Raw genomic sequence first — 13,598 nt, 5'->3', positions numbered from 1 at the left:
ATTGTGTTCCCCTGCCTCGGGCCAGTTGGCCTTACAAAATGCAGTACAGGAGAAGAGACCGAGGGCCACAGGACAAGTAGGCGCTGTTAGTGACTGAGAGATGAAACAAGGGTCTGGATGGAGGAATGATTACCATGGGGGTGGGCGGAGGAGGTCTCGGCTTGGGGAGCGTCCTTGGCCACCTTGGGACTAGTTATGACCCAGAGCTAGAGCCGGGGTAGTTAATGGTTTGTGTCTGGGACAGTCTGCTGCCTACCTCCCACTGTAGAGTACTTGGCAGCTAAGGCAAGTAGACAGAGAGACAGACAGACAGGTAAGGACCCCCCCCCCGCCCCCCGTCAGAATGAATGGCCCCAGAGGAAAGAGCCCCGCACTCTGGGGTTCAGGGTCCCTTCGGGACAACACTGAACTTCCTGCCTGATGGAGGCAAAGTTGCCCACTGACAAGTTAAAAGTCACATTTGGGGGAGGGGGTGGGTTGTCACATTTCGTTTTAAGCCTCTCTTTGCTGTTCTTTTTAATCCATGTGCTCATACGAATTTGACTGAAATTTTAAAACATTTTTTTTTGAATGAAGCAAGTGTGCCAGCATCGTGTGCTAGAACGAGCACTGTCCTTGCTACCGAGGGATGTGGATTCCGGGAGCTTACGTAAAAGTTTACTGAAATGTTAAGTTTCAGTAGAAAACGCACAGACTCCTCAATCCAAGACCTTGCCTTGATCTTCCTGTTGTAGTTTCCATAAGCCAAGGTCACTTTGCCGGCATGTGTGTACCTTGTGTGTGTGTGTTAGAAATGCACGTTTTAGGAACCGTCACATTTTATCTGCATCTCTGGGACCTACTTCTCCAAGCGTCATGTGTGATTCACGCATCACCAGAAAGAACAAAGTGGTCGGGTTTGCGGGCAGGCTGATATTTACCAGCCCCGAGTCGAGCTGCTCGCTGGACTTGTCCCGTCGACCCCATGGGTGAGGGTCCTTGAAATCGGGTAACGGTCTGGGCCACGAGAGCAATACAGACGGAAGTTGCTGTTCCGTATGAATCACAGTTACGAACGACTTCTTCTTTCCTCGGGGCGGCTGGAATCTCCGCAGGCGCATCCTCCCATTCGCTCGTCCCCGGGCTGTGAACTCGGGCCTGGCGCTGACCTGTCTGTCGCCTGCGGGTCTCTCGGGGTCAGCGCGCAGGCGAGGCTGAGCCGCCCGCCCGGGGGGGGGGGGGGGGGGGGCGGGGGGGGGCGGGGGGATTGCCCTCCGGGCGGCGACAAGCGCTGAGCACGGGCTTCCTGTCCGGCACCAGGCGGAGCGCTGATTCATGCCAAATTAGCACCTTGCTCGGCGACCTCTGCGCGCCCCGCTGCTTTCCTTCACTTCACATGACTGTTTGCAAATATTAGCAGCTCAGGTCATTGCTCCTCACCAGCGACTTTCACAGATGACAGGCAGGCATTCAGCCTTTGTCACGAACGTGTCTGTACTCCGGCATCCTCCGAGGCTTCTTAACCAGCCCCGCGATCCCCAGTCTCACAAGCCGAGGGTGTCGGGCGTTGGGAAGGTCCCGGGGAGGCCCTGCCGGGCGTGGGGAGGGGAAGGCTGCCCGGCGCTTGCCCGGAGCCCCGAGGGCCTGAAACGGCCTCGCAGTAACTAGTCGATACGTAGGGTTAAAAAATTGATTTGTTGGCTCTGCCCGCCTCAAGCTTTTTTTTTTTTTTTTTAATTCACGTGAACCTTTAATTCCAGCATCTCATACTGCTTAGGCAGTGAAAGCCGGACTCAGAGCTGTGGGAAGTTGACTAGAGGCCAGTCCTCTTTTCTCCCCCTGCTCTCTCGCGATGCCCTGACCGCATTGCCCACAGCTGGAACCTTCCACGGTTCTCCTCAGCTGCTCTCACTGGTGGCGGGTCTCTGCAGCATGAGGTCCTCCAGGAAGCACTGGGCATTTGCTGTGATGTCAGTTTAGTTTTATTTCCAGCCTCTTCCATCTCCACCCTTTATTGAAAGTCCTGTTCTCGAAATGTGCGATCAGTCCTCATTTTCCCTAAATAAACAGTCGTAATGCGCACGTAGTTTAATTTTGATATTACTTGTATTTGAGAGAAAAGTGGCAAAAACATCTCGTGTTTTTTTTCTCCCTTGTCACCAGAGGTATGAGCTACGTTATTTATAGTTTGATACTCACACAACAGAGACGGAGTCGGAATAGTTACTTTTCAGAGAGAAGGGATTAAACATGCACGCACAGAACCGAGCACTTGGTTCATGGGATGTCTTTGCCCCGGGGACCACGTTGGGGCCCAAGTCAGAGAGCAGCCGCCTCCCAAACACACGCGTGCCCAGCAGAGGGCCTGATGCGTGAAATATTTGTGGAATTCAACGGATTTGAAAGTAGTGGGTAGACCAGGTAACTCAATCAGCAAAGTCTAAAATTGATAAAGTCAGCAAGCATTTTGGAAAATGCACAACAGTCTGAAGCCCTTTATGGGCACGATGTGTGGAGAAGCAGCAGGGGCTCTCTGTTCCCGTGGTTCCTGGGCGGGACATGTGTTTATGGACCAGGACCACACCGAGTGCCCCTCGAGGGCTGGGGTCGGGTCCCGAGGCGCTGGGTGTCCTGTCGGAGCAGCTGGACGGGACTCTCGTGTCACGTTCCAATCCTCACACCTTCTGTACTTCAGAGAGTTCCATGGGCTTCTGCTTTCTCTGCCGCAGGAGATGTTGGCACGCCTGAAGCCGTGGCCCCTGTCATCGTGATCCCCCCGAGCAACAGAAGCGTGGTGGCCGGGTCCAGTGAGACCACCTTGGAATGCATAGCCAATGCCAGGTGCGTGCCAGCCCCCCACGCGGGGAGTAACAACCCATGACAACCCCTCCTGCGTGTGGCTGGCTCTCCCAGCAACGGTGGTCTTGTTCATCCAGCTGGGCTGTGGGCACAGCGCGTATGGGAAGCTAGGACTCGGGTGTGCTGACCTTTCCCGGGCCTTGTTCTGCAGTATTTACATTGAATGTAATATTTATATTGGAAAGCAGCGCTTTCCACTTTAGCTCTGGGTCATGGTAGAGGGTCTCTTCTTAGATTATGGCTGAGGAGCAGAGAGGAGCTTTGCTCTCTTTGGGTGCAAAGGAAAGAGCTAATTCTCTTCTCCTCTGTCGTCGTAGGTGTTCTCAGCCCCATTAGTGGTCGCTCCAGGATGGAGTTCCCGTGATCACGCCTCCCATGTAGCGCGTCCCCTAGCAGTATTTGTTTTATGCATTCTTTTCCTGAGCAAATGGAATCATTAGCACTTATGGTCCATTGCTGCTGCAATTAGCTATCCCTGCTCAATAGCCCTTGAGCAGACTGTGTTGCTGACGCGTGCCTTAAGGGAGTAGAGTAATATCTGGATTGAGTTTTAAATGTCCACTGTTCAACCCACCATGGTTCCTGGTAGAATGACTATTATTGCCGTCTACATGATCCACAATTATTGTCACTAAAGCCCTTCGTTCTCACAGGCCCATCGAGGAGCTGAGTGTGACCTGGAAGAGAAACGGGGTGAGAGTCACCCGTGGGCTCCACAGCTTCGGGAGACGCCTCACCATCAGCACCCCGACCTCCTCGGACATCGGGGAGTACGCCTGCGAGGCAGCGCTGCCAGGGAGTGCTTTCGAGCCCGCCAGAGCCAGAGCCTTCCTTTCCATCATAGGTGAGGCTCAGACTGGGACGCGGTGTCCTTTCTACCATAGGCGAGGCTCAGGCTGGGACGCGGTGTCCTTTCTACCATAGGTGAGGCCCAGGCTGGGACGCGGTGTCCTTTCCATCATAGGTGAGGCTCAGGCTGGGACGCGGTGTCCTTTCCATCATAGGTGAGGCTCAAACTGGGACGCGGTGTCCTTTCTACCATAGGTGAGGCTCAAACTGGGACGCGGTGGCGTCGGCATCGGCATCCTCGCAGGGCGGTGGCACACCCCAGGCCATGGAAACAACGTAGCTAACACCTGTGTTCCACCGCCTATTTTTAACCCAGCACATGGAAGTGAAGTTGAGTTTATCTCCCAGATTCAGCCTAGTCTTCTTTCCCAAGAATATCAATGCGTTAAGTCCAAAGAGTTGATGTTCTGAATACTCCCAAGAAACGTCCTTCTGAAAACTTCCAATCGTAAAGCTTGGGAAATAGAGTGTCGAAATCCTTGGCATGTTTATCACCTCCCTGTGCTGGCCTTTCTGCCACGAGGCTTTTCTATAACTCTTATTTGGCCGTTACGATCAATGTTCAGAGATTAATCTATGACCATTATTTTTTATTTTGTGACCCAGAAGAAAGTCAGAAAGTCTTGGGTGTCAACCTTTTGTTAAATTAGAAAGTGAGAACAGAGAGGCTTCCTAGAATCATGTGTTATTCTTAAACCAGGGAGAAGGGAGACAAAATTAGGCATATTTGAGCTGCTCTAAACGCTGGGAAATCTCGACGTTTAGGAAGGTGCACTGTACACAGACTAAGGGAATCCTCAGTCTATTTTCAGATTATGATAAGATTACATTAAATTGTGAGGCAAAGGCCTTTATTTCTCTCGTCTCTTCAGCTCCTATAATGTGTTTAGGCCTCTTCAGCTGCTGTGGTCACTGTCGCAGTGACCCATCTAGTGGCCACTGCTGATAAGAGGTGCTTCAGGGTCCACTCCAGGTGGGAGAATCTCTGCCTCTCTCCTCTCCATGCAAACAAGGCAGACTGAGACCAGGAAGGATCCCATGAGCAGAAAGCCCTTTGAGAGCAATCGCCCCTCCCATAACATATTTTGCAGTTTGCCACTTTGCAAACTAAGGAAAAATAAAAGCTTGTGTTTTCATAAAAAATTAGCAGGAGTGTGAAGAAATGCTGCATAAAAGGCAGTTTGCCTTGAGTATGTCACATTCCTTTAAATCATTAGGAAGTGGCTCTGTGGCCTGAAAATGACTGCCAAACTCACGTGATGCAAAGCTGTCAGCCCCTCTGAAAGATGTGCACGAATTTTAAAAGTGTCAGAGAAGGCAGGTTTTGAGTCACAAATCATTGCTGATTCTCCACTAGGGATCTGAGCTGATTCTCTGCTCCCTTTCTCAGCCACACTTTAGAGATGTCAGTACCCCATCCCCATTCCCGGCAAGGACCTTTCTGTCGGGGGTGATCTACGGCTACATGAGCACAGCGCATTATAGATTGAACCCAAATTAAAATTGTAAACGTGTAAATCTCCAGCAGACAGGACTCTATTGTGTTAAAACATTTCAAGGTAATTTAAGCAAGAGAAGAAATCTATCTCCCTGTAAACTAGAACGTTTGTTTCCATTGTAATTCCCTTTTTAAAATATTTAAGAGCTTCCCTGGTGGCGCAGTGGTTAAGAATCCAGCTGCCAATGCAGGGGACACGGGTTCGAGCCCTGGTCCGGGAAGATCCCACATGCCGCAGAGCAACTAAGCCCGTGCGCCACAGCTACTGAGCCTGCACTCTAGAACCCGCGAGCCACAACTACTGAGCCCGCGTGCCGCAACTACTGAAGCTTGCGCACCTAGAGCCCATGCTCTGCAAGCCACCGCAATGAGAAGTCCTGTGCACACCGCAACGAGGAGTAGCCCCCGCTCGCCGCAACTAGAGAAAAGCCCACATGCAGCAACGAAGACCCAACGCAGCCAAAAATAAATAAATCAATTTACTGAAAACAATCATTTTTAAACCTGTCACGTGAACTTGGGTTTTGCACTTCCACCTGGATTCCAGAGCAGGTTGCTTCTGTATTCTCCGGAGTTGCCATCTCTCCGTGTTCTGGCTTTTAAAGGTACGCAGACACACTCGTGTACCTTTATGATGTTCCTTTAAATCCCCTTTATTCATAAGAATTTGCTGTGACAGGTAGGATTTTGTGGTTGAATCATCCTGGGAAAGCCCTCAAGAGCCTCTGTCAATTCGGAGTGATTTGGGAGATTATAGCCCCGAGCCCAGCGATCGTGGAGGGAGGGATCCCCAGGAAACCCTCGTCCCGGTTCCACGGCCCCGTCGCTGGTGGAACCGTGCGGCGAATATCGACATGAACGTGCAGGTGAAAGAAAGCAGACACAGACTGGCTTCCGTTTCCTCCTGTTTCTTACTGATGAGACAAGACAGGCTGTCCAGCCCACCTGTCCAGTCGGCTGCCGCGTTGCTTAATTTCTGAGGTCTGCACACGGCAGGGCAAGCGGCCTCCTGGGCTTGGTGGTCCACGGTCTCCTCCACCTGCCCTGCGGGGAGTCTGCGGCTGTTGCTTCGCCGCTCGTTTGCTTACCTGCCCACACACCGCACACCCCACGCGATGGGACAGACGCCTCAGGGCCCGTTTCCTGACTGCGTTCTCTGGCCACTGGAGCCAGGGCTGCCCCTGGGTGAGGCCAGGGCACCCGCCATGTGGCAGGCTGGAAGTGCTGGCATCCACACCCCCTGGCGTGCGTCAGTCCAGCACCACGTGGACCGGTGGGTCCTCAGCCCCGAGGTGGGGATGTGATTTGGAGGTTGGGGTCTTCGCTGGCCTCCAGAGTCTCCCCGCGGGGTAAACCCAGTCACCCACAGCGGGGGCCGCCTTGGCGACACGCTCGTTTACAGCCGGCCTCCCGCCCTCCCGATGGTGTCCCCATCACCTCCCAGATAAACCACTGGCAGGGAGCCCTGTCTCAGGTCTGCCTCTCAAGGAGGCCCACCCAAGACGTGGACCATCGCCCTTCAGACCCCCGAGCACCTGTGCTTAGGATGAATGGCCTTTCCTGCCCGGGTCCCTGCTTACCTGCCTTGTGGGTCTGCGTGTCCCTCAGGACTCCGTCAGTCGTCACCACTTGCCTCTGTGACCTCTCAGACTTTTCACCAGGCAGAGGAGTGACGCTGTCCCAGCTCGTCCTACAGAGAGTGGACACTCTAGTGGGTCATTGATGCTGCATGCATGACGGAACAGGCTGTGGAGACGGGACTGGGCCCAGGTTCTCACTGCACCACTCGCTGGCCTCTGCGGGCCTCAGCGTCCACGGCTGTGAAACGTGGGTGCTGCAGAAGATGATTCCGGCTCGTGTTGTGAGGATGATATGAAGTAACAGGCATGGAAGGACTGAAATGGCAGCTTTGGGAGCCGTGGGTAGGACTCCGCGGTGACACACGTCACCCTTAGTGCTTTACCTGCAGCGGTGACATGATGCATCTTCCACGCCTGCAGCCTCTGAAGTCAGCACGTGTCTCACGACCCACGGAAGCATTTCTTCTTTCTTGGGTGGAAACAAAACGACGCCTCTTACCGACGCTGCAACGTCTCAACCTCAGTGAAACACGGCGGGTCCATCTCCCGTCCAGACTGACGGATCTGGTCCCACGCACAGCGCGGCCATGCATACACGTGTCCTGCCCGGGGCGCAATGCCTTCTTCACCCCCGCTCAGAAACTCGGGTGAGTGGGCGTGACAGTTGTACAGAGCTTTCTCTGTAAACCTCAAGTCTATTCTGATTTTTTATACATACGTCATGCAGAAACTCCAATATCTGAACTACTATTAAAATAACAAGTTACCTGTAACACCTCTCTGCTGATAGCAGCACCGTGACTGAGAAGTTGTTCCCCTAGAGCTGAGACCGAGCATCTCTTAGACGTTTGTTTGCAACCCAGATTCCTTCCTTCCTTCCTTCCTGTTCTCTTCCTTCCTTCTCTCCACTTGACACGGAGGTCTTTACTGAGTCGGCCTCCCCGAAGCTGTGCTGGTCCCGGCGTCCAGGGTCTCATGCGGAAGGCAGTCCCTTCACGCGGCAGCTATAGTTGCACGCGGCGAGTGCTTAGACACTCAGCAAGGCGGGGGCTGAGGGGGCTCCCCTGGGGTTGGCAGGAGAGGGGCTTTCACAGCAATTCGGGCCAGAAGAGAATCTTGCAGGGAGCATATAGTCCTCTCCTCATGGAGATTCACAGAGCACCTGCCTGCTCACTTGTTCACATCGGTTTAAGAAAAGCCTGAGATGTCTTTTTTTATAGTTTTCACATACGACCCCTAGTAAAGCACCCAAATTCATTATCGGCATCCTGTCACCAACTGGAGAGCTTATCCGCATGGCATCTTACCACTGATTAAAGCTCAGAAAAGAGCTATCACAGAGCTGTTCCTTAAAACCAGAGGAAGCATGAGACAGACCTCAGACGATGCTGGCGTGACTTGCCCCTGGATGCAGCACCGGCAGCTCCTGGTGCCCCGAGATGAGCAGGAATTCTGTCTGGGGAGCAGGGTGTGAACTCTTGCACACGCCGTCCAATTCCAGGCTCCCCCGCCATCCTCTGCTTCTCCGCTCACCCACCTGTCATTCACCAGCGCAGAGCATGTGCCAGGCACCCAGTGGGAGTACCAGCCTGGGTGGCATGAAGGCGAGTTAGATGCGTCTCCACCCCGAAGGAGTTTCAGGGTCCTAAAGTCTGTGGGCGTCTCCTCTCTCTCTTCTCCAGTGGGCGGTTTCTAGGTGTCTTCTCAGAAATGATGGCAGGTGCTAAGACGCAGAGATGACCAAGACACGCTCTTCCCTGAAGCAGCCTCCAGCGTGGTGGGCGCATCACACAGACGTGGGTCATCGGTCCCAAGGGATACGTGGGTGGGGCAGACCCAGCCCGGCTGCAGGAGAAGGAACACGAGGACTGGCCTTGCAGATCGGTATGAATTTGCCAACGAGGCAACTTGAGAAAGCCTGGTCCACGGGGAGGAGCCAGGACCAGTGACGGCCTTTGTGTTGCTCTTGTGAGAAAGGACCACAAACTCAACAGCTTAAAATAATACAGATGTGTCGCCTCACGGTTCCCGGCCTCCCGAGGCTGCAGCCGAGGCCGTGGCTGGGCTGGGCTCTTCTCCCGAGGCCCCGGGAGGATCCCCTTCCCGGCTCACCCAGGGGCTGCAGAATCCAGTTCATGCGGTTGTGGGACTGGGCCTGTTTCCTTTCTGGCTCTTGGTGGGTCTTTCTCAGGTTCTGGAGACAACCGGCATCCCTGGCTGTGGCCACCTTCATCTTCAGAGCCAGCAGCAGGCCGAGTCCTCACACCGCGGATCTCTGGCCTCCCCTCCTGCCATCGCTCCCGCTGCCAGCTGGAGAAATTTCTCTGCTGTTAGGGGTCCCTGTGATGAGACTGGGCCTGCCCCGCTGCTCTGAAATCATCTCCCCGTTTTTAGGTCGATGACCTCGGTCACGTCGGCAGAGTTCCCCTGCCGCGTAGCGTAGCATGTTCACAGGTACCGGTGACTGGGGGTGGACATCTCCTGGGGGCATTCTGCCCACCCCAGTGGACAAAGGCATGCAAGCATGGACGACAGTGGCGAGTCAAGGGCACACCACGGGCCCTGCCGCTTCCCGAGACGGCCGCTCTGGGAGAAGGGCAGACGGCAGAGGGGGCATCTCTGGGCTGTGCCGTGAGCCGGGGTTGCGGGGTGGATGGTGCAGGAGCCAGAGCCCAGCATCAAGGGCAGGAGAGCCTGAGGGATCCTAATTTGGGGGCTGCCTGGGAGGTATCCCTGCCTCAGGCTCTGAGGTCAGGGGACTGGAGGCTTGCTGTGCTGCCTGGAGGAGCTGCCCGTGGCCCCCGGGGGACGTGTGGAGGACAGCCCGCGTGGCTGGCCTCTTCTTAACACGCCGGTGTCACACGGGATGAGAACGTTTTCCTGACGGCTTCATATTGTTTCAAAAGAGGTGAAAGTGTTAGTTTCAGTCCCTGGTTTTATTGGCCTCCATTGCGATAAATTTTTAAAAGTCTAGTGTGCACCTGCGTTGGCAGGGTACCCTTTCTAGACAGAGTTGTTGCTGATTAGCTGAGACGCGCACTTGCCCTTTGAAGATTAAGTGGTTGCAAAGTCCGTGGCGGGGATGACTCGTTCACAGCAGGTTCTCCCCACCAGTCACCTCAGTCTTTCTTCGGTGAACCGCCCGGTGCTTTCCCCCACTGTTCTCCTTGTAGACAAGTGTACGCGGAAGTAGCCGAGGGCACTGCTGAGCTGGGCTGGAATGCGGGGTCAGCAGGGAGAGAAGTGGTAAGTGCGGACGTGGGAGAGATGACGTTACCGTCGGAAGCCGCGTGCGTCTGGGAGGGCTTCGGCCGCCCCACGGCTGCGCTGAGTGCTCAGCATCTGGAAGGCTTCCCGGAAGAGGCGGGGGAACCAGTAAATGGTGAGCAGACCCGGCCTCCCTGGCCACTAAAGCTTGCCTGGGTGTCGGCTGCGGAGGAGACACACAGCGCTCGGCCAGCTCCGGCAGACCGCCCGGCGGGACGTGCCCAGGGAGCCTGGCGGCTCTGAGCTCGGGGCCACAGACGATATGGAGCCGTGAGCCCGTGGAACTGGCCGGGCGGGGATGACGGCGCTCGCAGAGGAGCCGCCCCGAGCAGGCCCGGGGGTCCCTAAGGCACCTGCAGCCCCAGAGCCAGGCCTTCAGTCAGCTCGGTCCAGCCTCAGGTCACCATGTGAGGAGGGCCCGTTGTCTCTGACCCTGGGGGCTTCTCCCCCAGCACTTGGGGAAGACCTGGGCACTGCAGGGCGAGGGACAGCAGCACCGGGACATTGGCCAGGGTGCCAGACAGCCTCTGTAATCAGTGCCTCGGGGATTGTCTGGTCCTGTAGATGTTGAGCATGTCTGTAGGTATGGGTTCTTCCCACCAAAGTGTGACTCCTCTTGGAAGAATCTCGAGGGAAGTATGCTGCGTGGAAAAAGCCAGTTCCAAAGGTTACATACTGTATCACTTGATTTATATAACGTTCTTGAAAGGACAGAATTATAGAGATGGAGAGCGGATGCATGGTTGCCAGAGGTTCAGGATGGGACCTTGGGGTGGGCGTGGTTACAGAAGGGCAGCGTGGAGGACCCTGGTGGTGGCGGGCCCGTTCTGCATCTTGACGGCGGTGTGGATGCACAGACCTGCACTGAGTCGTACACACGAGTACAACCGAGACTGGGGCGCCGGAAACGTTGAATACAATAGGCTACACGTTTCACTGTCAGTATCTTGGTTGGACTATAGTTTCTGCAAGATGTCCCTGCTGAGGGGACACAAGGGATCTTTATTATGTATTACAAACGCGTGGGACTCTCCAGTGATCTCAAAATAAAATGTTTAAGAAAGGAAAACTGTAATCCGTCATAGCAGATGTTGATGTTTTAACTTAGTTCTTTTGCATTCCCCTCACATCCCTTTAAGCAGACCACAGGGGTAGATATCAGCTTCAGCATTTGCTGATGAAAATGGAGCATGACCTGCACACCGGGGCCTTGGTAGGGTGCAGCTGCTGTGTAGTTAGAGCGTAAGCAACGCTGTTGTCATTGTTAGGGATGAAGGAGACGCGGCTGAATGTGCACGCGTGAGTGTGCACGCAGGAGTGTGCAGTGAAGACCAGCTTGAAAAAGAGACGTGGGATCTCTGCAGTATTTCTTGAGGCCTGGTCTCTGCACACACACAACTAAGTGGAGAATCTGCCTCCGTCTAGTGAATTTGCAGCCGTGGCCTCAGCCAGACTGGTTCCTTCAGCAGATTGTTTCCGCTTGAGCGATGCAGGTAATTGCAGGATTGATACCTGACTGCTTCCAGCGAGGAACCTTCAGCCTTGTCTCCTTAATCATCTCTTTGAAATGCTAAGTTTTCATTTCTCTTTTTGGTCTTTTAGGTCCCACCCTGTTTTAACGATACAGTCCATACAAGATATAGCCAAGCTATAGTATCCACATTCAACACAATTACAGTGGAAATAAACCACTCTGGAAGACAGCACCCAGAAATTATCACACAGAAAGTGAATACAACGGCCCTTTGTTATCATGATAATGAAATCACTAGTACCTTAATACTCCTCGAACTTGGCCTTGCCACCGTTGAATTCCTGCTGAATAAACTGAGAAAAATACTGCAGTTTAGTCTCCAAGGAGATTCATCGTTTAACACAAACAACCGCTGCTTGTCTTGCTGTTGAGCAGGAAGGCGAGCAGGGTGTCTGGAGCTATGCGAGTGGTTGGGTTTCCTTTGCTACTGAAGATGGACGAGAGGCCCATTTTCTTCTTCTCTTAGCTATTACTTTGCATTCCACTGAAGTATTAAATCTATATTTTGGAGAAGAAGAACTGCTAAGACTTTAAAAAATATGTTAATAGGCTGCCCCGTTCCCTGAAACAGGCCGGGCGCCTGTCTGCAGTGCTTTATTTAACATGCTTCACGAGTTGTTGTTTAGTTTAGATACTGAAGCAAAGTAGGCTATAAAATACTGTGCTGTAAATATAAACCTTTATGAACCTCACGAGATAGTCCTTCTAAAATGTGACTTAAGATATTCCATTATTCAAGCCCATGAACTGAAAAGTAGCCAGTGCCCTGAGTAGTAATTTGCCTTCCAGAACCTTAGACTGTAAATTGCCTTTGGCCTCTGCGCACCGAATTCCGAGTCTGGGTGCACGATGGTAACTAATGAAGTTTTCAAAAATAGTTTTTAAAAGGAGCTCAAACTCTTGCAGGCTGTGAGGGTCTTCTGAAATACACCTCTTTGGCTTACGGGCTGTTTTGGTTTTTTCTCGTTTAAAGAGCCGCCGTACTTTACTGCGGAACCTGAGAGTCGGATTTTAGTGGAAGTGGAAGAAACCGTGGACATCGTGTGTGGAGCCGTGGGTGAGTGCGGAAGCCGCAGGGCAAGCAGCGACGTGGTGGAGGAACAGAAATGGCGTCTCCCGGGCAGAGCTGTCCTCTGGACAGCGACAGGTTGACTGTGGTGATTAGAAACGGGGCCGTTGGCGTGGAGTGGAACTCAGTTGCTGGGCATGTAACCTGCAAAGCGGGGATAATACTCCTTACCCAAGGGAACAGCAAGGAAGCCTTCACCCTGTCCGTCCCAACGGAGAGAGATGAAGTCCTGTCCCCTTGCCTCCCTTCAGAGGCTCTGATTCTGCAAGAGCCCTAAGACTTGGGGCAGGAAGTTCATTCTCATCCGTGGGGTGAGTGGGACTGGTGACCACGCCCACTTGAGAGAAGAGAGATCGTTCCCACTTCTCAGATAGGAAATCTTCTGTTTTTCCACCCTCTCAGCTTGGAGTCGACTTTTCCTTTGTTACTCAGGGAATTCTACCTCTCGCCCCGAGCCTCCACCCCCCTCGTTGTCCCCTGTTCCCATTTCGTGTCCAGCACGCAAGTAGTTATGCTAAACGCCCCGACAGAGACGGGCTGTCTGTGGCGATTTCACAAACAAAACTTCACGAGTCCTCTGGAGGTTGTCAAGTAAGGAAAAGGACCCTTTATGTTAACACCTGTTCATCTTAAGGGTGGGGTTTTTCTTCTGAGAGTTTGGCGGGCGAGGATCCCTAACAGTTCTGTAAATCTTCATGACAGCTGCGTAAGAGAGCGATCGTTACGTCCCTCTATACACGGGGAAACACCCCTTAAGAAGCAAAGCTAAGTAACGCGCTCGAAGCGCAGTCAGGACAATGAAGGAGACACCTTCAGCTCCGCCCGCGGTCTGGCGCCGGGGCGTGGCTCACTGAGCCCCGGACAGGCAGCCTGCCTCAGGCCACGTGTTGGTGGAGACGGGATCGAAACCCACAGGCACCAGCTCCAAAGCCAGTGCTTAGGCCTGGACCCTGAGAGCCAAGG

The 13,598-nt window shown here is 53.7% G+C and overlaps 1 protein-coding gene across 1 annotated transcript in view; it reads left to right on the top strand.

Annotated features, from left to right (window-relative positions):
- SDK1 (sidekick cell adhesion molecule 1) overlaps window positions 1-13,598 on the top strand; it is an 826,099-nt gene that overhangs the window by 590,436 nt on the left and 222,065 nt on the right. The window contains exons 6-8 of the mRNA XM_049699672.1: window positions 2,709-2,820; window positions 3,492-3,682; window positions 12,540-12,623. Coding sequence (XP_049555629.1) covers window positions 2,709-2,820; window positions 3,492-3,682; window positions 12,540-12,623 — 387 coding nt within the window. The remainder of the gene's footprint in view (window positions 1-2,708; window positions 2,821-3,491; window positions 3,683-12,539; window positions 12,624-13,598) is intronic.

The sequence above is a fragment of the Orcinus orca genome, chromosome 16, assembly GCF_937001465.1.
Source record: "Orcinus orca chromosome 16, mOrcOrc1.1, whole genome shotgun sequence".
Taxonomy (NCBI): domain Eukaryota; kingdom Metazoa; phylum Chordata; class Mammalia; order Artiodactyla; family Delphinidae; genus Orcinus; species Orcinus orca.
Note: the sequence above shows the minus strand (reverse complement) of the source record. Positions and strands in the feature narration are given on the sequence as shown.